The sequence below is a fragment of the Saccopteryx bilineata genome, chromosome 2 (assembly GCF_036850765.1).
Source record: "Saccopteryx bilineata isolate mSacBil1 chromosome 2, mSacBil1_pri_phased_curated, whole genome shotgun sequence".
NCBI lineage: Eukaryota > Metazoa > Chordata > Mammalia > Chiroptera > Emballonuridae > Saccopteryx > Saccopteryx bilineata.
In genome coordinates, this window is record NC_089491.1 from 296,233,116 (window position 1) to 296,260,757 (window position 27,642).

Consider the following 27,642-nt stretch of genomic DNA (forward strand, 5'->3'; position numbering starts at 1 on the left):
GGCTTTTTACTTTTTCTTACAGAGACAGAGAGTGAGTCAGAGAGAGGGATAGATAGGGACAGACAGGAATGGAGAGAGATGAGAAGCATCAATCATCAGTTTTTTTCATTGCGACACCTTAGTTGTTCATTGATTGCTTTCTCATATGTGCCTTGACCGCGGGCCTTCAGCAGACCGAGTAACCCCTTGCTCGAGCCAGAGACCTTGGGTCCAAGCTGGTGAGCTTTTTTATTTTGCTCAAACCAGATGAGCCCGCGCTCAAGCTGGCGACCTCGGGGTCTCGAACCTTGGTCCTCCACATCCTAGTCCGATGCTCTATCCACTGCGCCACTACATGGTCAGGCGGATCTTAAAGGATTTAAAGGTGAGAGTTCGACAAAACGAATGTGGGCAGGAGGCAGGAAACAGGAAAAAGAAATACAGGATTGAAAGAGAGCTCAGGGGTCTAGATTTAAAATAACCTCCTGTCAAATGTGGGAATTCCGTCTATCATGACGCTGATGGGTGGTGAAGTAGCTCATAAAGCACCCCACTCTGCTTAGTCTAGTTTGGTTTGAATTATTTGCCCTAGAACTAGTTTTGATTCCTCTATAAATTTCAACATATTGAAGGTTATGTCAGATCATTTTATTTTTTAGGAAGTTAATTTTTTCCATGACATGTACTTTTTCCAGTATTTGCTGCTTATATAATTTAACAAAATTAAACACTCGGGTTTTGGTATAGATCACAACACCTGGGAAACTACACCTAAGATATATTTTTTAATGTGGTAAAATGCACATGACATAAAATTTACCATCTTTTCTTTTTTGTGACAGAGACAGAGAGAGGGACAGACAGACAGGAAGGGAGAGAGATGAGAAGCATCAATTCTTTGTTGCTACACCTTAGTTGTTCATTGATTGCTTTCTCATATGTGCCTTGACCGGGGGGCTACAGCAGACCGAGTGACCCCTTGCTCGAGCCAGCGACCTTGGGTCTAAGCTGGTGAGCTTTGCTCAAACCAGATGAGCCCACGCTCAAGCTGGCAACCTCGGGGTCTCGAAACTGAGTCCTCCACATCCCAGTCTGATGCTCTATCCACTGCGCCACCGCCTGGTCAGGCGAGAGAAGAGTTCTGATATTATACGAAACCAGAAGCCCTCCTTTCATTAGACAAATCTTATGGGAAGTAAGAGAGGTGGTGAAGGAGGAAACTTTAGCCTATTCTGTGCCATCATGGTAACTCTCATTTCTTACCCATGGGAGTGTCCCTAGCCAGAAGAAATGGCTTAGTTCACATGGTGGTTCTATTTAATGGGGAAAGGTAAGAAGCAGTGGTGTTTCCCGAGCTCCTGCTAAAACTCTGTTAATTGAAAAGCAGCTCAAGGTAGAATTTGAACCCAGAGTCTCAGGATCCAAGCCCAGTTTTATTTCTAAGAGAAATATTTCTCTAAAAGTATAATCTTCTCTTTTCCTAAGTAATTGTTGCTTCGGGATTCTTTGGTTCAGATTCTTTTTTTTTTTTGCAGAGACAGAGAGAGTCAGACAGACAGGAAGGGAGAGAGATGAGAAACATCAATTCTTTGTTACGGTTCCTTAGTTCATTAATTGATTTCTCATATGTCCCTTGACCGGGGGCTACAGCAGACCGAGGAACCCCTTGCTCACACCAGATGAGCCCGCGCTCAAGCTGGTGACCTCGGGGTCTCGAACCTGGGTCCTCAGCGTCCCAGTCTGATGCTCTATCCACTGCGCCACCGCCTGGTCAGGCCAGTTCAGATTCTTAATCAGGACACTTCTTTTTTCCCAAATACTTCCCCCTGCAGTTGATTTGGTTCTGAAGCTATTTCTGGAGCAGGTGCCGGAGCTTGGGAAACAGTCTCAATGCATTCTGTGTTGTCACCTCTATAACTTCTTCCACCGAGACTCCTTTCACCTGGGCAATATAGTCTGCTGAAACAGAAATGTTTTCAGGTTCATTCCGTACCTGAAATGGAACAAAGCGGATACTATATCAAACATAACTATCAAGAGAAGCAATCCTTGAAGACTGTAGGTAAAACAGAAGAAAATGAATTGGTAAAAACGACTGATGAGTTCTTTTTTTTATGAGGGGGGGTGGAGGGGTGAGAAGGCTGGAGAGAAAGTCCTGAATTTCAGCTTAAAAGCTACTGCTACAACAGTGACTGAAAACCTATGTTGCTCTTGAAAAGAGCCCTGGGGTAGTAACAGCTGAGGTCCTAGCATCTAGCAGTCTGCAAATAGTGGACACTTGGTGACCTGCATGACTGATGGATCAGCTGTCCTTTGGTTTGTTGCTTAACTGAATGCTTGTAAATGTCACACTGCTCTGCTGCCTGGCTTTGTCACCTCACAGGTACCTTGAAGTTTGATTCAAGAAATGTCATCATGTGTCTGGAAGACTAAACAGATTATATACTGGTACTTCACTGTTTCTAAGATGCATTCTCCCCTATTTTAACACATCTGAAATTGATATATTTTTTACTTAGACTAAATGACATGTCACAGTATAACTGCCAGTGTTTTTTCTTTCTTTCTTTCTTCATGGTGCAGCTATACTCATTTAGCTTATGCATTTATATTTGGTCAACTGTATTATTAAATTACCTACTTAGGATGATAATGTTCAGAGGAGTAAGGTAACTATTAAGGTTAATAAAAATAACCTTGATAATGTATAGGCTAAGAAAACAATGAAAAATGTGCACCAAGATTTATGTTGTAGGATATTCATCATATTGTTTATCATACTGTGTTGAAAACAATCCAAATCACAATATCAAGTTATTGATAAATATATTATGGTAGGTTCACACACTGCAATATTATGCAGTTATTAAACATGACGAGGAAAAGTATAACTATTGACATTTTCAGATGTTCACCAAATAAAAGCAAGTTATGAAAAGATGTGTTCAGGCTACCCTACTTCTACAAAAAATATATATGTGTACCTATGAATATAAAAATCTGGAGGATGCAAGGACTTGAATGTATTTAGTGCATACTGTGGGAGACATTTTGTTCTAAGCTTTTTGTATAATCTCACTTAATCCACAAAAGAACTCTAGGAGATAGGTACTATTATTGTTAGCATCCCCCTTTACAGGTGAGAAGGGAGCCTAAACAGCTGGGTAATAGGCCAGCTGAAGTTTAAACCTGTGCAGTGTGACACCACAGCTTATGTCCTTAACCACTGCACTCCAGAGGTAACGTTTCCATGGTAGATGGGTCTGTTTTCTTGTTTATGAGTTTTGGTGCTCTCTAGTTTTCTAGAACAAACACACTTTACTTAACAAAAAGCATATTCAGCTAAAAATTCATTTATTCAATAAATATTTTTGAGTACTATGTATAAGGTGCTATAACAGAAACTCAGAACATTTTATCAAATCAAATAAATATAAATATAAAATTGAGCTATAACAACACTTGAAATTCATTTCTGTTTGGGGAAAGAAGGCTAGGCCCTTTTCCTTCCATTTTACATCAGTCAGGAAGGCAGTTCTGCACCATTCTGCCCTGCACCCAAACCAACAAAACATCAGAGTTGTGGTCCTCGCTTTTCTCATTCCTCTGTCTTCTATATTCTTATAAGAGCTGATTTATAAATATATAACTAATTGGACATTAGTGAGCAAAATTCACACTGCGATTACAATAATCATTGTTCATTAACAGTCATAGCACTAGTGCTCCCAAATCTTGACTGTCAGACCTCTAACCTAGTAGGCATGGAGACACAGATCTGATAGGCAGTTACGCCACTTAGTGCTGTCCAGCGGGAGGTGACTGAAATGGCTACTGTCTAAAGCAAATAAAGCAGATGCTTGTGGCTTCCTTTCATAAAATTATAATTTAAAAATAGCAATATTTAAAATATAATTCTTTGTGGCCTACAATAACATGAGTGCAGCAAAGATCGCATAAATAAATCTATGGCTATGTCAAAATTTATACTGGAAGAAACAGAGCCTCATTATAACAACCTAATTAAAAGAAGAAAAATAAACATTTGCTCAGTATCTTACTATATACCAGATACTGCTAGGCACTATCATATATATTAATCCATTTAATTCTCACTATAATAAAGTATTTTATTATTATTTTGCCAACATTTTATAAAAGAAGAAAGTTTCACAGAGATTAATAAGTTGCCAAAAGGCACACAGCTAATAAGCAGCAAAGACAGGATTTGAAGACAGGTCTTTCTGACTCTCCACACTGAGCTTTTTTGCTATACTAGTCTGGCTCTCATTATTACATAAATGAGGACATGGCCCATATTAAATAATATTCTTTGGGGCATAACAATTATATTTAGAAAAGACCTGAAATTAAGTTGATGTAACCTCTCAAACCTAATGTTAAAATAGAATTCCATTGTATTTGCAGTGTAATGAGAAACACAGCTAGATCGAATATAGATCTAATGAAAGATACAAGCTAAACAATGTAGAAATCAGAAAATCATTTACCCGTTTTTCCGGTCCTAGTGCAGGTGAATCTGTTTCCAAACAAATTGAGGTTAAAGGCAACTGTTTCACAAGTTTCTGCTTCTTAGAGAAAAGAGGAAGCCAGTAAGTTTAAAATAGGTAACAGGTAGAAAGGGAACATGAGACCCACATGCACAAATATTGGAAGGAAAAAAGTAAATCTATATTCAAACATGGCATGATTGTCTACATAAAAAAATCCTGAAAAATCTACAAAACTCTACCAGCACCAATGAATAATTCAGCAAGGTCATTTGATAAGTTTTATAAAAATCAATTGTATTTTTTTTTTTTTTTTTGTATTTTTCCGAAGCTGGAAACGGGAAGAGACAGACTCCCGCAAGCACCTGATTGGGATCCACCTGGCACGCCCACCAGGGAGCGATGCTCTGCCCACCAGGGGACGATGCTCTATCGCGACCAGAGCCACTCTAGCGCCTGGGGCAGAGGCCAAGGAGCCATCCCCAGCGCCCGGGCCATCCTTGTTCCAATGGAGCCTCGCTGCGGGAGGGGAACAGAGAGACAGAGAGGAAGGGGGGGGGGTGGAGAAGCAGATGGGCACTTCTCCTGTGTGCCCTGGCCGGGAATCGAACCCGGGACTTCTGCACGCCAGGCCGACGCTCTACCACTGAGCCAACCAGCCAGGGCCTCAATTGTATTTCTTTATGCTAACAATGAATAATGATAACTAAAATTTTAAAACCAGTGCCATTTACAATAAAATGGAACATAGTAAATCCTTAGAGCCAAATCTAACTATGTGCAGGATTTGTATGCTGAAATTATAAAACATGGAGGAGAGAAATCAAAGATCTAAATAAAGAGAGAGATATAATGTGATCACATCAGTTATCCCCAAGTTGATCTATAGATTCAATGTAATCTCCCCCCCAATTCCAGCCAGCCTTTTTTTGTAGAAGTCAAACTGATTCCAATATAGATAGAAAGGCAAGGGACTCAGAAAAGCTGATTTTGAAAATAAAGAGCTAATTGGAATTCTCATACTAGCCGATCTCAAAACTTACTGTAAATCTAATGTCAGGACAGTATGATACTGACATAAGACAGGAACCTAAGATTTTTGCAATGTCACTAGAACAGTATCAGAAGTATAATAAAAGCTCACATTTCAAAGTGTACTTCACAAAGTATAAGATGAAATTTAATGAAAGAATTTACCTGTCCACTTCTTATGATAGAAGGAGGAATTGAGAAGAAGTACCCAGCTTTTATTCCTTCCATGGCTACAGACGGCCGGCCATCAAATGCATGAAGCAGCACTTTGTCGGCACCTCTCAAAAATAAAAGAAAAATCAGAGTTCCCATTTATTTCTTCAATGAGACATTAATCAAATTCAACAAAGGTCAGAAATTTGGTCACTATGATATAAAGACGAGGTTCTATAACTTCTGAAGGATGGATGAATGTACTGTTCAAAGAGTAGAATAAAAACAAAGTAAATTCTTAATCTTTAGAATACAATTATTAAAGTTAAAATGCAGATTTTTAAAACAAATATTTAATTTTCCTATACCAACAAACATTTCCCAGAAATTTGTGAACTCTTAAATTCTTGTTCCTAATAGGTTTTTAAGCAGTAAAGTTGTCCTTAGCAAGAATGCTAGTGGAAGAAGAAATGGGGAACTCAATGTCTGACAAATTGAAACTCAGCTTCACTAAATTACTTTCAGTTCCTAGAGAACAGCTGCTCAGCCTGCATAGAAATCATGCTCTTAGTGATTCCAAAAGGGCTCAGTACTCGTCACTGAAAAATACGGTGCTTTTTAGTTGGAGGCAATCACATTTTACTTCACTATTTGATACTGGTTTTTGAATGGCAGGTGTGACCATTAGTGGGTTGCAATCATAAGTGAATTATGAAATCAATTTAGTCAAGACTGAACAGTGGGTGCTTATATATTGTGTGTGCAGAAACACACATATGCCTATGCACACATACAGATGCACCACTTCTTAAACTTTTGTCAGTTTTCTGTACGTGGATATACTGAGTCTCAAAGTCTTAATATGAAAAGAAAGTCTCTAGATATATATTGAGTATCAAGGTGTATTTCTTACTGTGGATAGTGCTTCAAAAAGTTTCCAAAGGAATGTTTTAAGATGTATTTTTACTTTAGGAATAGAAATCAATCCAATTTTCATTTGTTTTATCTTGGCCTGAAAACCTTGTGAACAGTAGGCTAACTTGCAAAGTCACCTTAGTTGATTTCCACCTCCACCCTTGCCCATTTTCTTCCATTTAAGAAATCAAATTAAAACAACAGCTGTTCTAGGAGAACATGGACTGAAATAACCAAGTGTAAACAATTTGTCTCTCTCTCTTTTTTTTTTTTGTATTTTTCTGAAGCTGGAAATGGGGAGAGACAGACAGACTCCCGCATGCGCCTGACCGGGATCCACCCGGCACGCCCACCACGGGCGAGGCTCTGCCCACCAGGGGGCGATGCTCTGCCCCTCCGGGGCGTCGCTCTGCCGAGACCAGAGCCACTCTAGCGCCTGGGGCACAGGCCAAGGAGCCATCCCCAGCGCCCGGGCCATCTTTGCTCCAATGGAGCCTTGGCTGCGGGAGGGGAAGAGAGAGACAGAGAGGAAGGAGGGGTGGGGGTGGAGAAGCAAATGGGCGCTTCTCCTATGTGCCCTGGCTGGGAATCGAACCCGGGCCCCCGCACGCCAGGCCGACGCTCTACCGCTGAGCCAACCGGCCAGGGCAACAATTTGTCTCAAGAACCTAAATACCTTGCTCTTTTAAGAGGCTGATGGTCGGTCTTCCAGCGGAGCGTGAGTGAACATTTCTGTTTAACAACAACAAAAAAATCCTTTTAAGTACTTAATGTGACAATATTATCTTTGTTTTATTAAAGTAATTCAAAGAAAACAAAATGTAAAGCTCCATTTCAAAAGAATCACTATTTATGTGCTCTACAGCTATTAATATAGAAAGATGATTGATTCACCTACAAAGGCAAATTTAGTCTTTTGGCTAACTGGACCTGTCTGATTAGGACTTCTCTTTGTTCTTCCTTCTGTTCATCAGTGCCGGCAAATCTGGGGGAGAAATCTAGTCCTACCTATAACAGAAAAGTGAAACAATTACATTTTTATGATACACAATTATGGAATTACTTTATATGTTATATACTACTTTAACTAACTAGAGAGATGACCCATATTTAAGCAAAAAGAGAGTACAGTATGCAGAAATGCTAATAAAGCATAACATAAGCTATGGTGAGGCTTTCTATTGCTTCATCCCCAAGCTCTTTTACTTACTGAGAAAGTATGGATAAATTACTATACTATTCAGCCGAATGGGGTGAACATAATTATCAAAGTCAGTTATAATCACCAATAATGAATTAAGGATTATTTTCATATATCATATGAAAGTCTGAATTAGAAATCATTTGATCAGCTAATGGGTGTTTACCTCTCCAATTGCCAACAATCGATCCTTATAATTCTCGATAATGGGCAAAGCTACATCCAAATCCTGGAAGGAAAAAAAAAGTATATTTGTTAAAATAGAAGAAGAAAACTGATATTTTGTAAACACATATTATATGCCAGGCACTATGCTGTACTGGGTCCTTTACATACACTCTATTCCTTTAACAAGTTGAGGAACGAGGAATAGTAATCATTCCATAATGGTGAGCATATTTTCTGGAAATTTCAGTAATAACGCCCCCCACTCTCATTCAGGCCACAGGAACACGACTGTTAATAAAGAGTCACACTTAAACACTTCCTTCTGTTTAGGAGGCATTTCCTGGCATTTAAGAGGACTGATCTGCTTTCTGGAAGAGCTGAGCAAGCGAGAAGAAAGCCACCGCGTGGGCACCTTTGTGAGTTTTTAGGAGTATATTATGTTATGTTCTCCTCTGAGGGTACTAATGGTTTGTGAGTTTATAACAGTGATGACCCCAGACAGTCTTTGTACTATTTCCACTGATTTCTTTGGCTTTATAATCCTGTTTTAGCCAATTTTTGTCCTAACGGTTCAACAATATTAACACTAAATATCATATATATGTTTGTCAACTATTGAAGCAACTCTGTACCATTAGTTTCCATGATATCACTAGTGCACTTACAGAATCTGCCCTGTGAGATTTCTCTTGCAAGGCAAGGGAAAGACAAATATATGGAAAATTTGCTTCTGTGAAGATTTTTGGTCCCAAGATATATAAATTGCAAGGTACTTTTACTGAGGATAATCAAAATAAGGGCGAATTTAAAAAAAGGGAGGCAAACAGATGGCACAGGAACAGGAAGAGATTTTACAATTATGCCTCAAGAGAGAGAAGACGAAGGAGAGCAAATGAAGGCCTTAGAAACGCATTCTAGTAAATCAACGAAGAGGAATTAACGTCATTATGTATCAGAGAAGTTGTGCCTCAACAGCTAATGGTTCTATTATGGGGTTTTTTAAGAGCCTACATCTCTACACACTATGATCGGGAATGCTACTACTATATAACTATTCACGATTTGCAAATGAGTAAATTGATACTTGGCAAAGTTAAGTGCCACAGATCACAGAAGCCAGGTGGCCAGGTCTCTGTCACTTCAAAGCACATGCTGTTTCCAATATGCTGCTGAAAGAGGAGAGGAGAGAGAAGGAAGAAGGGAAGGAGGAAAAGGGGGAAGGAAAGAAGAAGGCAAAAGGGAAGGCGAGAAAATTTATTCTGAATGATTTTAAATAATTACAATAGGTTTTTTTATTAAACATAATGTTTAGTTTTTAGAACCCTTAGGACAGGGGTCATGTGCGTAACAGAAATGAGTGATGTGGGCCAAATAGGGACAGGAGCCCACTGGCGAGCACACGCCAGCAGACTGTGGTCAGTGAACTGTGGTTCTCTGAAGTGTCCCTGGGACCGGAACCCTGCCTGGCAATAGTTATTGAATAAATTAATTCAGGAATATGCTGAAAGATTTGTGTGATGCTAGGCAATTGTTGTTTCATAAATCAAGTTAATTTAATGAATGCTTACTATACATCCTTAGCCTTGCACCATATATTAAGCTTATCATCTAATCATTCTGGGTGAATGAAACAAGGTATGGCTACAAACACACTAGGAATAAAATAGAAATAACTGCTTATCTCTGGTCTTTTCCAGAGGGCTATCCTATATTTGATGAGTTCATATCTGCTTTGAGAATCTAGAATTACCTGTCCTCACTTTAAATTCTCCATTTATGTAAACTGGAATCCAACAAGGCCCTGTACGAGGTGCTCCCTGCCCAATCCTTCTGGCCTCACCACTAATACTTCCCCTCCCTCTAGTCACATCAGCACTCTTTCTATTTCTTGACCACATCAAGCTTGTTGCTATCTTAGGACCTGTGTGCTCCTCTGTCAACAACGTTCTGACCCCTCTCTTTGCTTGGCCAATTCCTTTGTAGCAGTCAGGTTGCAGTTCAAATGTCACTGCCTCAGGGAAGCCTTCCTTGACTATACAACCTAAAATCCAGCATTCACAATCTCTATCACATAATCTTGTTTTATTGTCTTTAAAGCACTTAGTGCTACCTAAAGTTTTCCTGTTCTTGTACCTAATTGTTGATTGTCTATCCCCTTCTAGAATCTAGTTTCATGAGAAGGATATTACTCTACAGTGCTTGGAATGTACTAGGTGCTCAATAAACAGTTGATTGACTAAATGAATACATATTACTACAAATCTCCATGTAAACGAAACAAATGCCATCCTGCTATGATCCCCAGCATCTTGGGAAATATAACTCTCTGGCAAGTTAGCTAATTTATCACATCAACAACTCAGAAGAGCTACAGAATAAGTATTTATTTTTACCTGAAGTGAATTAAAAGTAGTTTCTTTCAAAATAAGTAGAGCTACCTGGGGTATCCAAATGTAGAAATACAGATTCATTATTATAAAAAAATGATAGCCCTCATATCTTAATTTATTCATAGGTAACACACAGTCTTCACTTCTTCAAAACGAGACTATCGACCCCATTATGGAATAAAGCACCCAAGAAACTGTGTATCTCCCTGATTCTTAGTCAGGAGACAAATCTGACATATAAGACCTGTTGGCTATTGTGAGTCAGTGAGATCTTGTAGGTAGGATCTTTTTGAGAGAGGCTATAAAAGCCAGGCAGTTTTATACATCAAAAGATCTCCTATAGGGATGGTTCAACGTTCAGAGAGGATACTGTGTGCCTGAACTCATCACTTCCATTATAGTACTGTATCTGTGTATTTATATCTTTCTCTCTCTGAATATTTTATCAATTTTGCCAAACAATATGATTTAAAAAATTTAAAATCGCCCTGGCCGGTTGGCTCAGTGGTAGAGCGCCGGCCTAGCGTGCGGAGGACCCGGGTTCGATTCCCGGCCAGGGCACACAGGAGAAGCGTCCATTTGCTTCTCCACCCCTCCGCCGCGCTTTCCTCTCTGTCTCTCTCTTCCCCTCCCGCAGCCAAGGCTCCATTGGAGCAAAGATGGCCCGGGCGCTGGGGATGGCTCTGTGGCCTCTGCCTCAGGCGCTAGAGTGGCTCTGGTCGCAAGATGGCGACGCCCAGGATGGGCAGAGCAACGCCCCCCTGGTGGGCAGAGCATCGCCCCTGGTGGGCGTGCCGGGTGGATCCCGGTCGGGCGCATGCGGGAGTCTGTCTGACTGTCTCTCCCTGTTTCCAGCTTCAGAAAAATGGAAAAGAAAAAAAAAAAAAAAAAAAAAAATTTAAAATCAAGTCACCTGTAATTCAACAAGATCATCACAGCTATTATTTCTGTGTTTTTCTCTGTAGTCTTTTCCTTACAGGATATATTTTTACATGTCACTCATAGTGAATAAACCATCGTATCCACTCTGCTTTCTAAACATTATTTTTTTTTTTAGAGTGAGAGTGAGAAGGTGAGGAGCATCAACTCGTAGTTGTTTTTACTTTAGTTGTGCATTGAGCTTCTTGTACGTGCCTTGACCAGGACTGTGTCAGGTGTCCCTTTGCTCAAGCCAGCGACCTTTCTGGGCTCACACTGGTGAGCTCTGGGATTGTGTGGATGATCCCCCACTCAAGCCAGTGACCCTGTACTGACTGACAAGCCTGCGCTCAGAGCCAGTGACTTCAGGGCTTCAAGCGTTCTGGTCGACACTATCCACTGTGCCAACCACTGGTCAGGCAATATCCTCCTGCTTTTGTCCCTATATTTTACATGTTGCTACACAGACCTTATAATCCTCATTTTTAACAAATGCATTGTATTTAATACTCTATAAGCTAATTATTCTTTTATTTCTGAAGCCCTAGGCTCTTTCCCCCTTTTCTCTATTACAAATAATTCTGTAACAAACATCTTTGGGAAGAAGGTAGGCTATCCTTCTTTCAAATTATTACCTTAGACTATAAATCAGAAAGAAGAGGATTACTGAGTCAAAGATATTATCATTTAAAAAAATTTTTTTTAATCTGTTACCTTTAATGTGACACTTCTTTGGTCTTCTGGTGAAAGTCCTTGAACTGGATGAACACCCAAGCATGGCAGGACAAACCCCTTATACCTAAAAGTGCAGAATGAATTAAGAAACAGAATATTAGACTAGTAGACAATGTTACTCTAAAGAATAAGTAATAATTTTTAGGCTATATTAATATTTTCTTTCTCATTCTCTTAAAAATGGGTAACCTTTGATGTTATAAACATGACATCATAACTGTATCCTTAGTAGCAACTCTTAAGTTCTTAGTGAGAAGCACCTTTCTGAAAGCTGCATAATCTTTTCAAATTCTCCTGAATGCTCAGCGACGACCACAAGGGCCAAGACATTGGCCTGAAACAAAAAATAGAGCAGTTAGTCTCGAACAATATACACCTAATATAATTGCTTTTCGTTATCCTTGCTCATCAGTACTCCATCAGTATAATCATAATGGCTATTACCGAGTACTTATTATGTTTCAGGCACTATGTTCAGTGAACATAAATGTTAACTCAATTAATCTACACAACCTTATGAGGTAGGCATTGTTCTAATCCCTCATATATATAGATCAGAAGACAGATTTTTTTTTTTTTAAAAAGATTTTACTTATTGATTTTAGAGAGAGGAGAAGAAGAGAGATAGAGAGAAAGGGGTAGAGGGGAGAACAGGGAGCATCAAGTCATAGTAGTTGCTTCTTTTAAGTGAATAAACCATCGTATCCACTCTGCTTTCTAAACATTATTTTTTTTTTAGAGAGAGAGAGTGAGAAGGTGAGGAGCATCAACTCGTAGTTGTTTTTACTTTAGTTGTGCATTGAGCTTCTTGTACGTGCCTTGACCAGGACTGTGTCAGGTGTCCCTTTGCTCAAGCCAGCGACCTTTCTGGGCTCACACTGGTGAGCTTTGGGATTGTGTGGGATTGGCAAGCCTGGGGTTTTAAACCAGCGACCTCGGCATTCCAGGTCGATGCTTTATCCACTGTGCCGCAACAGGCCAGGCAAGAGACAGAATTTTGGATGGAGTCAAAATAACCTGCCCAAGATCATTTGGCCTGTGTAACTTCAAAGCCCACACTCCCAGTTAATCTGTCAGAGTGAAAGATGGCTGTATGTAAAAATATACCGGCAGCTACTCTAACACTTTCGGGGAAGACCATGAAGTGCTAGTTATAATGAATTTCATAAACATTTCTAAAAACTAGTATTTTTTTCCCCAAACAAATAAAAATGTTTCAGAAAACTTATAATTTCTCTAAAATCTCCAAAATAATGTTAATTTTAGAACCAACAGATGGACTAATCTGTTCCATACTGCCAGCAAGTATGATGGCTGGGGGAATGTGTTTTGGATTCAGACTATCTTGTTGGCATTGTTTCACTAGAGGTATGTCTTTGGACAAGGTAATCTCTAAGCCTTAGTTTTCTCATCTATAAAACAGACAATGATTGACTAAAAAACAGTAGCTTCCTCAGAAAGTTGTTGTGAAATGTTAAATGAAATAATGCACAGAAAGGGCTTAGGTCAACAGCTGTCACATGGTAAATATTAATAAATGCAACTTATTATTACTGAAGCATCAACACAGCATATCTAAACAAAACCAAAAAAAGGAAATTATAGATATCAGCTTACTTTCTTGGCTTTCTCCAACACATCATCCAAATCCTAAAACAAGCAAAATAATTCACAGTTTAGATGAATAAGTAACTGCTCTTTGGCTGTGATATCAATTTAGCTGAGGCACCACAAAGAATGATAATGATGGCAACAAACAGTGTGGTGGAATGTGGAGAACCGAAACTGACCCCTGCCTTCTGTTTTCTCTTTCTCAGTATAATTTAGCATCTGTTCCCACTCCACTAAAGCAAACTGTATTGTCAAATGTAAAGGACATTTCTCTGTCCTCATCTTACTCTACCCATCAGCAGCAGCATTTTAAAGCCCCTCACTTGTCCATTCCTTCCTTCCTGAAATATTTTTTACTCTTGTCTTGTGCAACACTACTCTCCTGCAACCACCAGTCTCTTACGGCTACTTTTTGGTCTTCTTGACTAGCTCTCTCTCCCTCTGATTTCAGAACTCTGTGCTCCTCTCTCTATACTCACCTTAAGTGATCTTATCCAAGGGTTTAAATATCATCATTATGCTAATGAGTCCCCAGTAGTTATCTCCATCCTATTACTCTTTCCAAAACCCAAGATTCACATTTAAGAATGACTATATGATGTCTCCACTTGGATGGATATTAGGCGTCAATATGTGCCAAATATAACCGTTTTCTCCCTCACAAACCTATTCCTTCTGCCGCCCCTCCCCAACCTGTCTTCCCTCATCTCAGTACACAGGACCACCATCCTCCCTACCAGGTCCTCTCTTTCCCTCCCTCTCCACATCCAATTCCCCAACATGTACTATATAGATCCTATCTTTAAAATATACCTTGAATCCATCTGCTTTTCTCAAACTCGCCTGCAGCCCCCATCATCTCTTGTCTACATACTGCAACAGCTTCCAAACTGGTCTTCTAGCTTCTACCCTCACTCTGTATCCGTTTGCCACATATCAGCAAAATACTTTTTAAATGGATATCAGATCTTGTTACTTTCTTAAACAACAACAACAAAAATAATAATAACCCCTCCCAAAACCCTTTTACCAGATTCGCTTCGCTCTTCTAATGAAATCCAAACTCCTTACCGATCTACCTCACCTATCCCCTGCAACCGTCTTGTTTCACGCCTCTCTCTTTCTAGCTCATTAGGCTCCATCCAGCATTTTGGTAGCATGACTGTACCCCATTCAGCCCACCCGCTTTTCTCCCCACTGTACACACATCCTCTTGTTTGGCCTGGTCCTTGCCCCCCACCCCCCACCTCACTCCCCTTTGCTCCCCTCTTTCTTCTCTATTCTGAGCCTCTAGTTCTCAGGTGGCAGGTAAAGCACTTTGTAACTCGGATCTTGCGTGTGTTGCTCTGTTTGCTTCGGAACGCGCCAGTGTTTCGGGGAAGGTGGACTCACAGCAGGACCAAGCGGAGGTAAAGGGAGGAACTGCAGTTAGAGGGAATGGCAAATAAAAGTGGAGACCGAGGGTTTCTGCTATTCAGGAGCAGAAAGAAAAATCAGCTGACTGCGGTTAAATCGGGAGCCTGGCAAGTCACACCGACCAGAGACCGGCCTGGGTGGGCTTGGAGCTCCATCCCAGGACAGGAGAGCAAAGGTAACCTGAAGCAGAAGGACCCGGGTCTCCCCGCTGCCACCCGCCCGGTCTCGCCTCACGTACACGGTCGAAGTCTGGGGCGGAGAGGTGGCAGTGGCAATCGACCAGCCCCACGCCCACCGTCCCCATGGCCGCCGCCCGGGTAGCCCAGGACCCACTCGCGGGGCCCCAGCTGGAACCCTGCGGCGACAGCGGACTGAGTTTCCGGTCGTACCGGGCCGCTTCCGCCAGTGTAGGACGCTTCCGCTTTCCGCGTTCCCGCCCACACTTTAAACTGGGAAAATGGCGGGGGCTCCTGAGTCGGTGGGGCTTTCGCTTCCACGGGACGCCGCCGGTTCAGAAGACAGGACCTCGGTCCTCGCCAAATCCCATGAAGACTTTCGTGTGCGCTGCACCTCGAAGCAGGCCGTGACGGAACTGGTGGAACTGTGCGGCCGCTTCGTGCAGCAGCTCGGGGACGCGCTGCCAGAAGAGATTCGGGAGCCCGCGGTGCGAGATGCGCAGTGGGTACGGGCCCAGTAGCCACGTCTTGTCTCTACACCCTCTAACCCCGGTCGCAGGGCTCCAGAGTCTACGCCAGGCGTCGGCAAAGCCCGCGGTACCCCGCGCCCCGGTGACAGCAGCGCCGGGAAGCGCCGGGGAACGAAGTAGATCCAGTGTCCGCTGGGCGTTACCCATTACTTAGACCAGCGCTGCCCGATAGAAAGATACAAGCCGAGCCCTGTGTGGAACTTGAAATGAAAAGTAACAAAAAATAGGCGAAATTAATTTTAATAATATATTTTACTTACTTAGTTCACTATACCCAAGATAACGTTTTTAGTTTGTAATAATAAAACGTACGAGATAATTTACATTCCTTTGTTTGTACTAAACTCTTCCAATCTGGTGTCGGAAGATTACAGCTCCTCTTCCTTGGGACTAGCTACACATCCAGGCCTCAGTAGTCCCGGGGGCAGGTGGCCCCCCTGTCGCAGTGCAGGCATGACTCTGAGGAGTTAGTCTCCCAAGAAGGGAAATCTTGGAAGTCAATCCGTCACCAGGCTAGCTTTTGGTCTTTCCTTTTGCCTGTTTTAGAATATCTTGTTAAAAAAGAGTGAAAACATTTCCCCTACAAGTCCAAAGAAGAGGAGGAAGCTGTCTTGATTATAAACTTCTCTAAGATCATACACTGGCTCATATAACACATTTCCCTTCCTTTCTCAAATATTTTACAAAACTTTGATAGTATTTTGGTGTGGGGGGGGAGGTGGGCGGATACAACCAGTTGAAGGATAGGTGCTTGTCATAAGGACGCATACAATTCATATGTAGAAAAAAAAGTTTCAAATCTTATATAATGCAGCACACCTGTGAGTGTGAATGACCACAACGCAAACAATAAAAATATAGGTTAAATGGAAGAAGAGGGAAGAAACACTCCCCTGCTTGTGCTTCTCTATTCCAGTTGTCCACACAGTGGCTCCTGTTCCCTCCTTGCCAGCAAGGGAAGAATAGAGACAGTCTTCCTAGTTTTGGGGGAGAAGGCTGTTTTACTGTGTAATGATCTTCAAGTTTGCCGCTTTCTAGGAAGTGCTAAGGTAAACTAGGGAAATTGACTTGTGTTTTATTTTAAACAAGATAGCAAATAAAATGCAGAGGCTTTAATTATGTTGAGGTATCTCTACAACCACATAATAACTTTTTTAAGTAGTAACTGTACCAATACTACAGAGACAATTTGTATTCTCAGATAATCCTTCAAAGTTCATATATAAAGTACATATTTTACTTTATATAACTTTAATGTGTAAAATATATACTTTGTTTCATAGTTATGTATTATTTGTCTTATTCTTATTTATAATTATATAAAATGTGCCAAATAAAGCAAAGTCTTCAAATTTCTCTCCCTCATCCCTCCTCATTCCTGAAGATAGCTTACTATCTATTTTGAAGGGTACTTAGAGGGTATACTCCTTTTATACTCTTCTTTATGGCTTTGTCTCTCTCTCACTCTCTGTTTTGTTTTAAACATTACTAGTATGTTGATGTATTGTTAGCAACCTGGCCCCCCTTTTTTTTGTTTTACCAAGTATGTAGATGTCTGATGATTGTCAATGTTATATAGTGTTGCTGCGTCCATGAAACTACTTGGAGTAGCAAACTTGTTGTTTGGTTCCTGTTCCTCACAGGGGGCACCACTTGTTGCAAGGACAGTGAACTACTGGAAGTCCAGACGGGAGTGCTCTGAGGGGCCCAGGGGAGGCAATAGCCCTGGTCAGCAGACTGAAGGACTGAAGCCCCATCCCCAGTCTTACTCAGATATTTATTAGCCAGTACAAATAACCCAAGGAAGCAGACAGAAAAAGTTTTCAGGTAGTGAAGTAAAAGGCAAGGAACATGCTGACTTCTAATCTCTGTTCTGAAAGCCTAAACATTTCTGTGTTGCCGAATCTTACCTGGCTGTTTTGCTGTTTCTAGCACAGGGTCAGAGAGGCCCCCCCCCCCCACTCGCTTGTTCAGGGCTTTCACCCTCAGGCGTCTTGCTGTCTCTGATTGTTATTCTAACTCTGCATATATTCAGAGTATATTCCTACCATGTAGAGATATGCTTCATTCTTTTTAGGTATTGCATGGTATGGCTATATCGAATATTTAACCGTTCTCCTAATTTTGAATTTAGATTTTATTTTTCCTTTAATATTTTGTAATTTCAAACAGTGCTAAAATAAATATTTCTACTACATCATTATGTTTTTTTTTTTGTTTTTTTTTTTTTTGTTTTTCATTTTTCTGAAGCTGGAAACGGGGAGAGACAGTCAGACAGACTCCCGCATGCGCCCGACCGGGATCCACCCGGCACGCCCACCAGGGGCGATGCTCTGCCCAGCAGGGGGCGATGCTCTGCCCATCCTGGGCGTCGCCATGTTGCGACCAGAGCCACTCTAGCGCCTGAGGTAGAGGCCACAGAGCCATCCCCAGCGCCCGGGCCATCTTTGCTCCAATGGAGCCTTGGCTGCGGGAGGGGAAGAGAGAGACAGAGAGGAAAGCGCGGCGGAGGAGTGGAGAAGCAAATGGGCGCTTCTCCTGTGTGCCCTGGCCGGGAATTGAACCCGGGTCCTCCGCACGCTAGGCCGACGCTCTACCGCTGAGCCAACCGGCCAGGGCACATCATTATGTTTTTATAGTCCTTTAGGATACATTGCTAGAAGTGAATTGTTAGGTAATAGGAATGTGCATTTAAAATTTTAGTGGTGCTACCAAATTCCTTTAGTTCTTTATTTTTTAATGTATTATGAACAATTTGAACCTTATAAAATATAGACTAGTACAGTGAACACCCATATATCCATGACCAAATTTAACAGTCGTCAAAAATGTGTTACACTTTCTATTTTAACACAAATCCCAGATGTCATATCATTTCTTCCCTAAATACTACAGTATACATCTCTAAAAAATAGTCCATTATAAAATAGACATTAATATCACTTTCTCTTAAGTATGTATATTTTCCCTTTTATTAACAAATGACACTCATTTAAAGCATATGAAATATATATACTCTTCAGGTTCAACTGAGTCCAAATTTGTTAGCTTCTATTTTTTATTTCATTTAAGAAGTGCATGTTTTGTTTATAAAAATATTCTAAACTTTTGGATCAGAATTTTTCACAGGTAGCATAATGGCTATCAGAGTGAAAATGTAGGTAGGATCAATTGGAATGGAATCTTACTTCATTGAAAATAAATATACTAATAGGCTAGCCTGCTACTTTTTAAAAATATTCTCCATCACAAATCTGAACTTATTTTGCCAGAATGTTTAAATTCAGTACTGTATTTAAAGTTATTTTTGGTGATCTGACTTGTGACTTTATTGCAGATATTTGAATCAGCTGTGCAGGAGAATGTCAGCATTAATGGGCAAGCCTGGCAAGAAGCTTCAGATGATTGTTTTAGGGGTAAGTGATTTAACTTTTTCTGCCTTTCATTTCTGAGTTATTTTTGTAGCTAATTTTATTTTGAATACTAATTTTTAATCTCCATTTTTAGTGTTACTTCTCTTTAAAAAACTTTTTATTGGGCAGTGGGAGAGAAAACTAATCTAGAAGACTGTTGAAGTTGTATCTGAGGTAAAGAACACAGTAGATACCTTGATCCTTTATATTCTCTGTCTGGCACTCAACAAGACTTTCATCTGATTAACCTTCAGAAATACCCCTGTCAGTAATTTATTGGAAAGTACTGTGGAACTATCCCCAGATGAAGAAATAGTCCTAGAGAATTCTTATGACTAATTAATACCTTAGGAATCAAGTTGTATTTTTACAAGTGATCCTTAGAGTAGATAGTGAGTACCCTTAGGAGTGTGAAGTTCAACTATAAGAGTACTATGTCAAGGATGAGGTCAGTATTTGGAGAAACCTTAAAAGACAATATTTTCCTTGTCCAAAGCAGACTTGATTTCACCCTAACTAGTATTTTTGACATATCTAAAGAAATCAAAGTTTTAATAGAAAGAAAATGTTCAGTGTACAAAGGAAGAAGTTCAGTAGAAAAAGAATGATTAGTGTGGGAAGAAAAGCAGAATTCTTCAGCAACATTCAAGAGAAGGTCTATTCTGACAAGAGGGCCAGAGTGATACAACGGAGATCTGACCAGCATAGCTTGATACCCCTGTTAACTGTTTTGATTATTCAGTTATACCACTGAGTTGATTCCAAGCCCATCAAATAACCCTCTGTGGTTACAGTTTTTCTTAACATTGAAATAATACTTTGCCCAAAAGACTTCAGTCTAATCCTTGGAATTATTACATGGCTATGCAAAAGTAGTTTTACAGTTGTAATACAATTAATAAAAGAATTAATAAATAATAATACAAGAATAAACTGTTTTGTGTACTCTCTACTGTAAATCTACTTTTGCACAGCCCTGTATAGTAGTTACCTCTTCAAAGTTACCAAATTGTACCTTCTGATATACATATAGATCATTAAAAACAATAGCATTGGATTTCTCATCAGAGTGATTGCAGGGGGAGGGAGTGTATCAGAACCACCTAGGAGTATTTTCAAACTATACAGTCTTTACTGTGTCTTTATCTGACTCTTTCCCTGGAGTCACTTTGGAATTGCTTTATTGTGTGGTACAGACTGCCTTTAGCAATATGATTTATCAGTTTATAGATTAATAAATGTTATTTCCTGACAGGTTGTTAGCTTGGGTAAATATGTATATTCTTTGTCCCCTTTTCCCCTGATAACTGTGATGGAAAATAGTTACAACACTTTTACCTGTTTTCATGGGCACCTGATAAATGCCAGCCACCATTTCAGATGCTGGGAAATAGATTCAAAGACATAGTTTTTACCATTTAGGAACTCATCATTAATGGAAGGAAATGGGACAAGAATCACCACTCTACTCTTTGGGAAGTGGGAGTAGTCATGACAGAGTAGGTTGTTAAGTGCATGTAATAAATGAGAGTGTGCTAGACAGAAAGGAAATAGGAAGGACGTTTAGAGTGAAGAAAATAGCACGTACAAAGGCACAAAGGAATGCTGTGTTCAGAAAATGTCAGAAGTGAGGTTGAGAAAACTAATGGCAGATGTGACCAGAAAGCTAAGTTGGAGCCAGACCACAGAGAGCCCTGTAGGATATGCTAAGGACTTTGCACTTTACCTTATAGGTAATAGGGAACCAGTGAAGGTTTTTAAGCTTTTTATTTTTTTATTTTTACAGGGGCAGAGAGAGTCAGAGAGAGGGATAGAAAGACAGGAACGGAGAGAGATGAGAAGCATCAATCATCAGTTTTTCGTTGAGACACCTTAGTTGTTCATTGATTGCTTTCTCATATGTGCCTTGACCATGGGCCTTCAGCAGACCAAGTAACCCCCTGCTTGAGCCAGCGACCTTGGGTCCAAGCTGGTGAGCCTTGCTCAAACCAGATGAGCCCGCACTCAAGCTGACAACCTCAGGGTCGAACCTGGGTCTTTCCACATCCCAGTCTGACGCTGTATCCACTGCGCCACCGCCTGGTCAGGCCAGCGAAGGTTTTTTTTTTAATTTTATTTATTCATTTTAGAGAGGAGAGAGAGACAGAGAGCGAGAGAGGAGAGAGAGACAGGGGGGAGGAGCTGGAAGCATCAACTCCCATATGTGCCTTGACCAGGCAAGCCCAGGGTTTCGAACCGGCGACCTCAGCATTTCCAGGTCAACGCTTTATCCACTGCACCACCACAGGTCAGGCAGGCCAGTGAAGGTTTTTAAAGTAGAACTTACATGAATAGATTTGTGTTTAGAAAGCTAACTGCTGACTCTGTGTGGGGATGGACTGGAGAAGGGAAAAATTCAAAGCAGGCTGACTTTGAGAGGTTATTGCAACAGCACAGCAAATGATGCTGAAGACCTGCCCTAACACAGTGGGAAAGGAGAGAAAGAAAAGGGTGTCAGACATGTTCAGCAGCTAGAATGAATAGGATTTGTATCTGCTTCTGATACATAGGAGCAATAAGTAAGCTTCACAAGGACAGAGGTTTTTGTCTGTTTTGTTCACTGAGCTTATTGTATAAAGGAGTGACTGAACAAATGAATGAACATACGAATATACATATAAGTGAAACTAACTTCCTCTCTGCCCCTTAACTACCCTGAATGGACTTGATTTCAGACAGAATGACCAGGCACATTTAAGAATTAAAATGTAAGTTCCTTAAGAGCAGGAACTATATTTGTTTTCCTCATCACTATGTTTTTAATACTTAGGTTGACACATAGTAGGCACCCACTAAATATTTGTTAAATGAATGACTAAGTCTTACCTGTTCAAATCGTTTCTATCAGGGGTCCCCAAACTGCGGCCCCTGAGGCCATTTATCCTGATCCCACTGCACTTCTGGAAGGGGCACTTCTTTCATTGGTGGTCAGTGAGAGGAGCATAGTTCCCATTGAAATACTGGTCAGTTGTTGATTTAAATTTACTTGTTCTTTATTTTAAATATTGTATTCCCGTTTTGTTTTTTTTACTTTAAAATAAGATATGTGCAGTGTGCATAGGGATTTGTTCATAGTTTTTTTTTATAGTCCAGCCCTCCAACGGTCTGAGGGACAGTGAACTGGCCCCCTGTGTAAAAAGTTTGGAGACCCCTGGTTTATGTATTTCACTTTTATAACTTTATCATTAGGTGGCGCTAAGAAACCATTTTTCTGCCCTACATAGAAGATTTAGCTGGGAGACTTGCTTTTTTATGTTTTGTTTTGTTTTTTAACTGATTGTAAAATAATACATTATTTCTTTCAGATTAGGGATTGAACTTTTCAAATGGGTAAATTAAAATTTAGGGAGGCGGCCTGACCAGGTGGTGGCGCAGTGGATAGAGCGTCGGACTAGGATGCGGAAGGACCCAGGTTCGAGACCCTGAGGTCACCAGCTTGAGCGCGGGCTCATCTGGCTTGAGCAAAGAGCTCACCAGCTTGGACCCAAGGTCGCTGGCCCCAGCAGGGGGTTACTCGGTCTGCTGAAGGCCCACGGAAAGGCGCATGTGAGAAAGCAATCAATGAACAACTAAGAAGTCGCAACACGCAACGAGAAACTGATGATTGATGCTTCTCATCTCTCTTCGTTCCTGTCTGTCCCTGTCTATCTCTGCCTCTGTAAAAAAAAAAAAAAAAAAAAAAAAAAAAAAAATTTAGGGAGGCTGCACACTTAAATGACTTTTCAAAGTAAGAAATTACTGTATCTCTCATAATATTCTTTAAAAGAAATAGTTCAATTGAACTTAATATTTGGTACTTGAATGAAAGGCCAGACCGGATCCAATATATAAATATATGCTGATATGTATAATAATGTTTCAATAAATATGTATTATCCGGCCTGACCTGTGGTGGCGCAGTGGATAAAGCGTCGACCTGGAAATGCTGAGGTCACTGGTTCGAAACCCTGGACTTGCCTGGTCAAGGCACATATGGGAGTTGATGCTTCCAGCTCCTCCCCCCCTTCTCTCTCTCTGTCTCTCCTCTCTCTCTCTCTCTCTCTCTGTCTCTCCCTCTCCTCTCTAAAATGAATAAATAAAAATAAAATTTTTTAAAAAAATAAATAAATATGTATTATCCTTCTCCCTAATGAAGCTTCTACTCAAATAGATCTATTTCTAGCATAGACTTTGACACAGCAAAACACATACTGTACAACCAATTAAGCTGACGACCTAGCTTTTTAATATTTTTAACTACTTAATATTTGTTACTCTTTCGAATGATTTTCATAATAAGGTTGATATATTACCTGCATTCATTTCATCTGGGATGCTTATTATCTGGATCCCCATTCCAGAGACCTCCTGAGTCAAAATTTCTGCTCCTTTGACAAGTTCCAAGATAAAACATTCTGCTAAAGTTTGAGAATCACTATTTAAAAACAAATCAACCAATAAAATGGTTTTGGTTAAATAAATTAAAGTCACTGTGTCTTTTCCTTTCACCTACCATCTATCTAGTTGCATCTATTTCAGATCTAGCTACTCCACTCACTGCCATTGTCACAGCTTTGGCTCACAGTTCTGACTTGTTAGCATTTCCTCATATTAAGTGCTCTTTACAGTCTAATTACTTTATTATTCTTCTTTCCTTATACTTTATCCTGCAGCCATTTAAAACTTTTTCTGTTTCCCAAAGACTTATGATCTTGCAAATACTGTTTCCTCTGCCTGAAATACTTCTCCCTATTATTTTTTTCCTTACCCTTTTTTTTTTTTTAAGAAAAATATGGAACGCTTCACAAATTTGCGTGTCATCCTTGTGCAGGGGCCATGCTAATCTTCTCCGTATTGTTCCAATTTTAGTATATGTGCTGCCGAAGCGAGCACCTTACCTCTTTTTATCCAAAGGATTTACACTTAAATTCTAAGACCCAGCTCAGATATTACTTTCTCTTTAAAGTCTGAAATTTCACAGGCAGAATTAGTTTTTCATTGTTTTGTGTCCTGGTAGCATTTTGTCCACATCTCTGTTGGATTTATCAAGTTGCTTTGTAATTACCTGTCTGCTTCCAGTAAACCATAGCTCTTAGATAGCAGGGATCATATTATGTTCATCTTTGTATTTATCTGATTTTGGCCTGGTTTCCCATTGGTGCTTAGTATTTGATTGTTTAATATGTAAATGAATCAATCACCAAAGTGTGGGCATTCATTAACTTGCCATGTTTGTTTTCTCAATTATTTTGTGTCTTTAAAATTTAGTTTATTTACATTACATTTCCATATAGAATATAAACAATGTGTTTTAAGAAATTTTTTGATACTTTTTTCTCTTGAAATAGATTCTGATATCAAAGAACTTGAAGATCAGTTTGATGAAATCATAGTAGATTTAGCCACCAAACGTAAGCAGTATCCCAGAAAGATCCTTGAATGTGTCATAAAAATCATAAAAGCAAAACAAGAAATTCTGGTAAGATGATTTACCTTTAAAATAGTAAATTTTATGTTATGTCTGTTTTACTGCAATAAAAATTTAAAGTATAAGATCGATGTAGTGATAAATGACATTTTGTTTTATCTTTCCTGCCTCAGTTACTACTGTTTGTTTCTTATAAGACTTTTTCCTATTCTAAATCACACTAGGTTTTGAACACAACTGATGGTAACATAGAATTTGAAGATAAAAGATTGACAATGACTTTATAATTTGGAAACCAGGAAGGAAAAAGAAATTTATCTTTTAAGGCTTTTCTTTCTATTTGTCATGTTTGGCACATTATTTATATATAAGTATATATTTTGGAAGATGCTTTAAATTGATAGTGAAGATTGAGTGCCTGTTTATAATGCTGAAATTTGCTTTATGAATTGTGTGTAATTTGTTTAGCTCCCAAAATCATAATGAGGCAAGAGTAGGTTTGCTGGGAATGGCTCTCTGTCATGAAAAATACATGAGAAATGTATTGTGATATACCACTTGTCCTTAATTTTTGTTTGTTTGTTTGTTTGTTTGTTTTAGGTGAGAGGAGGGGAGATAGGCAGACTACCGTGTGCTCCCTGACTGGGATCCACCCAGCGACCCCATTTGGGGCTAATGCTCTAGTACCGAGCTATTTTTAGTGTCTGAGACCCACACTCCTGTGGAGCTATCCTCAGTGCCCAGGGCCACACTCAAACCAACCGAGCCACTGGCTATGGGGAGTGAAGAGGGAGAGAAGGAGGAGGAGAGGGACTGGGGGAGAAGCAGATGGTTGCTTGCTGTGTGCCCTGACCTGGAATCAAACCTGGGATGTCCATATGCTGGGCCGACGCTCTATTCACTGAGCCACCAGCCAGGGTCTGTCCTTAGTTTTTTAAATGAGCATACTTTTCATATAAATCTTTCTATTGCTTTCCTTACAGGAATTGTTTTAGATAACTAAGACAGGTACTTGATCTAAGATACTTAAGATCTAAGTAAGATACTTAAGTCATTCTCAGAAAAAAATATCTATAAGCAGAATTATTTTTTTCTTCTATAGCAGTTAGTCCTCAAAGAAATATCTTAATTTATTTCCTCACCTCATTTTTAAAGTTTCCTTAGGAAAAACATTTGAAATATGTTTAAATTTTAGTGTCACCCTTCCTATTAATTGCTCCTCCCTTCCTGAAGAAAACCCAATAATCAGTATTACATAAAAGGAAGAAGGTTGGCAGGCCTAGGTGAGATACTGCTGTGGAAGTTTAAAAAGTGATGCAAAATGTATGAGGGGAAGATGCTAAGGACAGCTTTTTAAAAAATCTTTTTGGTTCTTGCTAGCTTTGGGCAAGAGAAAGGAGGAACATTGTTCTCTTTCTTTTTGCCTGAACTGGGGATCCTGTTTTTTATAGTCTTCTGCTATGCTATAGTCCTAGTGTGTCCCAGGATCTATAGGCTCTAATGCTCTGACATGGTTGTGTCAGCTACTTTAAAAAGCAGTTTCTGCCTGACCAGGCGGTGGTACAGTGGATAGAGCGTCAGACTGGGATGCGGAGGACCCAGGTTCGGGACCCCGAGGACGCCAAGTTGAGTGCCGGCTCATCTGGTTTGAGCAAAAGCTCACCAGCTTGGACCCAAGGTCGCTGGCTTGAGCAAGGGGTTACTCGGTCTGCTGAAGGCCCGCGGTCAAGGCACATATGAGAAAGCAATCAATGAACAGCTAAGGTGTTGCAACGTGCAACGAAAAACTAATGATTGATGCTCTCATCTCTCTGTTCCTGTCTGTCTGTCCCTGTCTATCCCTCTGACTCTCTCTCTGTCCCTGTAAAAAGAAAGAAAGAAAGAAAGAAAGAAAGAAAGAAAGAAAGAAAGAACGAACGAGCAGGTTCTGTGGGAATATGAGTTCTAATTTCCAAATACTTTTCTTAAAATAAACTTTTTAAAAAATAGTTTATTTGTAATTTGGAGACTACCTAGTAGTTGAAACACAAAATTTAGTCTATGTGCCTTCAATTTGCTTGCTTTCCTTCTTATATTTTTCTATGGTGCAATTGCTTAGTGTGTGCAGTAGGTGGCAGTACTATAAAAGGTATAACTCAGACTCACATGGGTCTTTTTTTCTTTTTTTCTCCATTCCCTACAGATAGCAGGTTTTAATTTTTGTGTTTTGGGGTTTTTCCCCCAAAAAGAATGATACTACTGATTAATAGTATGTTTGCTTACAGTAGCTGAAGAAAATGTTTATATGAGGCATTAAGTGGTGAAAGTAAGTCTGTTTTAATTTATATTATATTTAGAAGCAGTACTGCCCTGTTGTACAGCCTTTGGACCTAAACTGTGACCCTGAGCCAGGTGAGTCTGTTCATTTGTGGTAAAAATGAAGCATCAGCTTGTAATTTTTATGAGTTCCTGATACTCTTTTAAAAGTATCATCATCAGAGGTATCTTCTCTTTGATGTTCTAACTCACTACCATGTGTGCTCTTCACTAAGGATTTTGAGAACTTACTGCCTCAGAATCTCTAGGAGTAGTACTCAGGAATCTGGACTTTTATAAAGCTTTCTCTTAACCAAGACTATTATAACACCTTTCCCATCTCTAACTTCTATTATAATACCCTCCCATGTCTAATGGCTATTATACTATCCATTCTTTACAGCCAGAGTTATACTATTGAAGTACTCACAGTATCACTCCCAGTGTGATAACTTTCATTGGTTTTTCCTCCTTTACAAAATAAAATCCACCAAAAATATAATGTTGAACTTAAGAAATACACGCACTTATTATGCCTTTGAACTCAGTTCTGTTTCAGTGTAGATCCATTCTCTAAAACAGAGAAATCAAATTTATAAAAAGTTATGACTGACTGGTAGTGGCACAGTGGATATAACATCAACCTGGGATGCTAAGATTCCAGATTCGAAACCCCAAGGTCCCCGGCCTGAGTGTAGGGTCGCTGGCTTGAGCCCAAAGGTCACTGTCTTGAAGCCCAAGGTTTCTGGCTTG

At 40.0% G+C, this 27,642-nt stretch overlaps 2 protein-coding genes and 1 non-coding gene across 4 annotated transcripts in view; 1 reads left to right on the forward strand and 2 right to left on the reverse strand.

Moving 5' to 3' along the window:
• Positions 1 to 605: 605 nt before the first annotated feature.
• TATDN3 (TatD DNase domain containing 3) lies at positions 606 to 15,406 on the reverse strand. 2 transcript variants are annotated; one of them, XM_066261398.1, is made up of 10 exons: positions 15,268 to 15,406; positions 13,620 to 13,652; positions 12,263 to 12,336; positions 11,982 to 12,066; positions 7,958 to 8,020; positions 7,489 to 7,598; positions 7,267 to 7,322; positions 5,688 to 5,800; positions 4,491 to 4,568; positions 606 to 1,972 (listed from the first exon to the last, which is right to left on the reverse strand). In XM_066261398.1, the coding sequence occupies exons 1-10, from the start codon at positions 15,331 to 15,333 to the stop codon at positions 1,829 to 1,831; spliced, it is 822 nt and encodes a 273-aa protein (XP_066117495.1). In that variant the 5' UTR covers positions 15,334 to 15,406; the 3' UTR covers positions 606 to 1,828. The 2 variants fall into 2 exon arrangements, with proteins under 2 accessions (XP_066117495.1, XP_066117494.1); XM_066261397.1 differs by having other exon boundaries at positions 4,491 to 4,571.
• A 61-nt stretch (positions 15,407 to 15,467) lies between these two features.
• The window catches only part of NSL1 (NSL1 component of MIS12 kinetochore complex), a 35,786-nt gene continuing 23,611 nt past the window's right edge, over positions 15,468 to 27,642 (forward strand). The window contains exons 1-4 of the mRNA XM_066261400.1: positions 15,468 to 15,711; positions 19,073 to 19,151; positions 24,515 to 24,645; positions 26,931 to 26,985. Coding sequence (XP_066117497.1) covers positions 15,487 to 15,711; positions 19,073 to 19,151; positions 24,515 to 24,645; positions 26,931 to 26,985 — 490 coding nt within the window. The 5' untranslated portion in view covers positions 15,468 to 15,486. The remainder of the gene's footprint in view (positions 15,712 to 19,072; positions 19,152 to 24,514; positions 24,646 to 26,930; positions 26,986 to 27,642) is intronic.
• Positions 23,953 to 24,059, reverse strand: LOC136327846 (U6 spliceosomal RNA). Its single transcript, XR_010729907.1, has one exon. It is a non-coding gene; the product is annotated as a U6 spliceosomal RNA (small nuclear RNA).

Bases quoted from the DNA above. Each gene is read 5' to 3' on its own strand.
- TATDN3 (XM_066261397.1), bottom strand. From the start codon at position 15,333: ATGGGGACGGTGGGCGTGGGGCTGGTCGATTGCCACTGCCACCTCTCC. The intron at 13,653-15,267 runs GTACGTGAGGCG...TGCTTGTTTTAG, and splicing joins CCGCCCCAGACTTCGACCGT to GATTTGGATGATGTGTTGGA. The intron at 7,323-7,488 runs GTAGGTGAATCA...GTTGTTAAACAG, and splicing joins AAAAGACTAAATTTGCCTTT to AAATGTTCACTCACGCTCCG.